The sequence below is a fragment of the Primulina huaijiensis genome, unplaced genomic scaffold, assembly GCF_012295235.1.
Source record: "Primulina huaijiensis isolate GDHJ02 unplaced genomic scaffold, ASM1229523v2 scaffold25777, whole genome shotgun sequence".
NCBI lineage: Eukaryota > Viridiplantae > Streptophyta > Magnoliopsida > Lamiales > Gesneriaceae > Primulina > Primulina huaijiensis.
In genome coordinates this window covers 14,442-16,594 of record NW_027356261.1, presented here as the reverse complement: position 1 = coordinate 16,594, position 2,153 = coordinate 14,442, and the positions used below count along the sequence as shown (strand labels likewise).

The 2,153-nt window shown below is 36.4% G+C and overlaps 1 protein-coding gene across 1 annotated transcript; it reads right to left on the bottom strand.

The window, feature by feature from the left end:
* Positions 1 to 874: 874 nt before the first annotated feature.
* Positions 875 to 1,534, bottom strand: LOC140967649 (uncharacterized). The gene has a single exon (XM_073428338.1). The coding sequence runs from the start codon at positions 1,532 to 1,534 to the stop codon at positions 875 to 877; it is 660 nt and encodes a 219-aa protein (XP_073284439.1).
* Between the last annotated feature and the right edge of the window lie 619 nt (positions 1,535 to 2,153).

Here is a 2,153-nt window from a genome sequence, read left to right as displayed (position 1 = left end):
GTATATTTGTCTTGCCTTTGAAGAGCCAAGTTGTTTACAACTTGGTTGGAGCCATTACATCAATCTTTGAGATTGTTAGTTACATTTCTAAACATACTATGAATGTCATTTTTGTGTTTTTGTATTTGCTACACATAATAGTTGAGGTGTTCGAATTTTTGCTTGAAAATATTTTGAAAACTTTCGTTGCGCATTTGAACACCTTATTCGATCCCCTTTCAGAGGGTTGTTCGGTATAATCATCATACGACTACCCATATGCATGTTTGGACATCTCTATGCCCTTACCAAGAAACGCAGTACACAACATCACAAATGCTAGTCTCAAGCTCAAGCGACCTTTATCCCTGTTTTAGACGGCTGAATCAACTAGGAATNAATGGCTCCAACTGAGATGAAAGAATTGAAGAATAAATTGCAGGAGCTATTAGATAAAGGGTTTATCCATCCTAGTTCCTCGCCATGGGGAGCTCCGTTTTTCTTCGTGAAAAAGAAGGATGAATCGTTAAGATTATGTATTGATTATCGAGAACTCAACAAGGTAACTATTAAAAATAAATATCCTTTACCCAGNCCAACAGTTGGCTTACAGGGCATCTACTCTAACACGATTCTGGGTAAAGGATATTTATTTTTAATAGTTACCTTGTTGAGTTCTCGATAATCAATACATAATCTTAACGATTCATCCTTCTTTTTCACGAAGAAAAACGGAGCTCCCCATGGCGAGGAACTAGGATGGATAAACCCTTTATCTAATAGCTCCTGCAATTTATTCTTCAATTCTTTCATCTCAGTTGGAGCCATTCTGTATGGAGCTTTAGAAATTGGGGCTGTACCTGGACTCAATTCAATAACAAATTCTACCTATCGATCAAGAGGTAAAACCAGGCACATCATCAGCAAATACATCATGATACTCCTGAACCACATTAATATTTTGTAATTGCACATTACTGTCCCTATTCACATCCGATACTAAAGCCAGAAAATTAGTACATCCCTTATTCAAAAATTTAATAGCTTGCAAGCAAGAAATAATGGGAGTACTTAACGATGAGCCTAAACCAACAATTTCATTATTCTTATGGTCATCAATTAAAAACTTCACAGTCTTTCCCACACAATCAATTACTGCAAGATAAGCAGATAACCAATCCATACCCAATATAACATCACAGGCAACTATCGGAATCACAAAAAAATCAGCATACAACAATCTCATATCCATGTGTACCGGACATGCTTTAAGGATCCTAGTAGCACAAATCTCATCAACAGAGGGCAACATAATATTGAAATGTAAAGGCATGACAGTAGGCTCGCGAGATAAAGAGTGCATAAATACTTCAGACATAAAGGAATGAGTTGCACCAGTATCAATCCATATAAGTGCTTCCTTGCCAGATATTAGAATATTACCTGATATGACTAAAGAATCAGGATTGGCTCCTTCTTTTGTCATCATAAAGATTCTGCGTTGAACTTTTCCTTTATCAGAGGAGAGAGGACACTTCTGTGCTGTATGCCCCATTTCTTTACATCTATAACATTGGCCACTTCCCACTAGACATTCACCTTTATGTGGCTTGCCACATTTGGACATGATGGTCGCTCCATCTCTGAAGAAGGGTCAGAAGGTTTATTTCATGGCTCCATCTTCCTTTTCCTTTGTGACCACCTCGAGTACTAGCACTTGACCTTGCCCTCTAGCTTGAAAAGCTTGCCTTCTTAATTGCCACTCCTTTTCAATTTCTTGTTCATCATGTTTGGCAAGTAAGGCACTTTCAACGATGTCTTGATAAGTGATCACCTTGGCCATATGAACATCCCTTCGAATTTCTGGTTTCAACCCACGAAGGAAGTGTTTTTGTAACACCTTTATCCATTTCAAAAAAATAAAATCTATAATGCGGAAGCTTTGAAATATAGACTTGGAGGAAAGTATGAGTTTTAAAAATTTTGGCCATAAAAAGAACTTGCCACCTATCTCAAGCAAAATATTTCAAATAATGTCAATAAGACCACATTCCATATAACAATCAAAATACTTATATTAATAATCAAAAGTAGCAAATGACGTTATCAAAAACCATTACAAATCAAGTTTGCACTCCAAAATAACTTTTCTATTTTTTATACAAAATATACTT

Bases quoted from the DNA above. Each gene is read 5' to 3' on its own strand.
- LOC140967649 (XM_073428338.1), bottom strand. From the start codon at position 1,534: ATGGGGCATACAGCACAGAAGTGTCCTCTCTCCTCTGATAAAGGAAAA.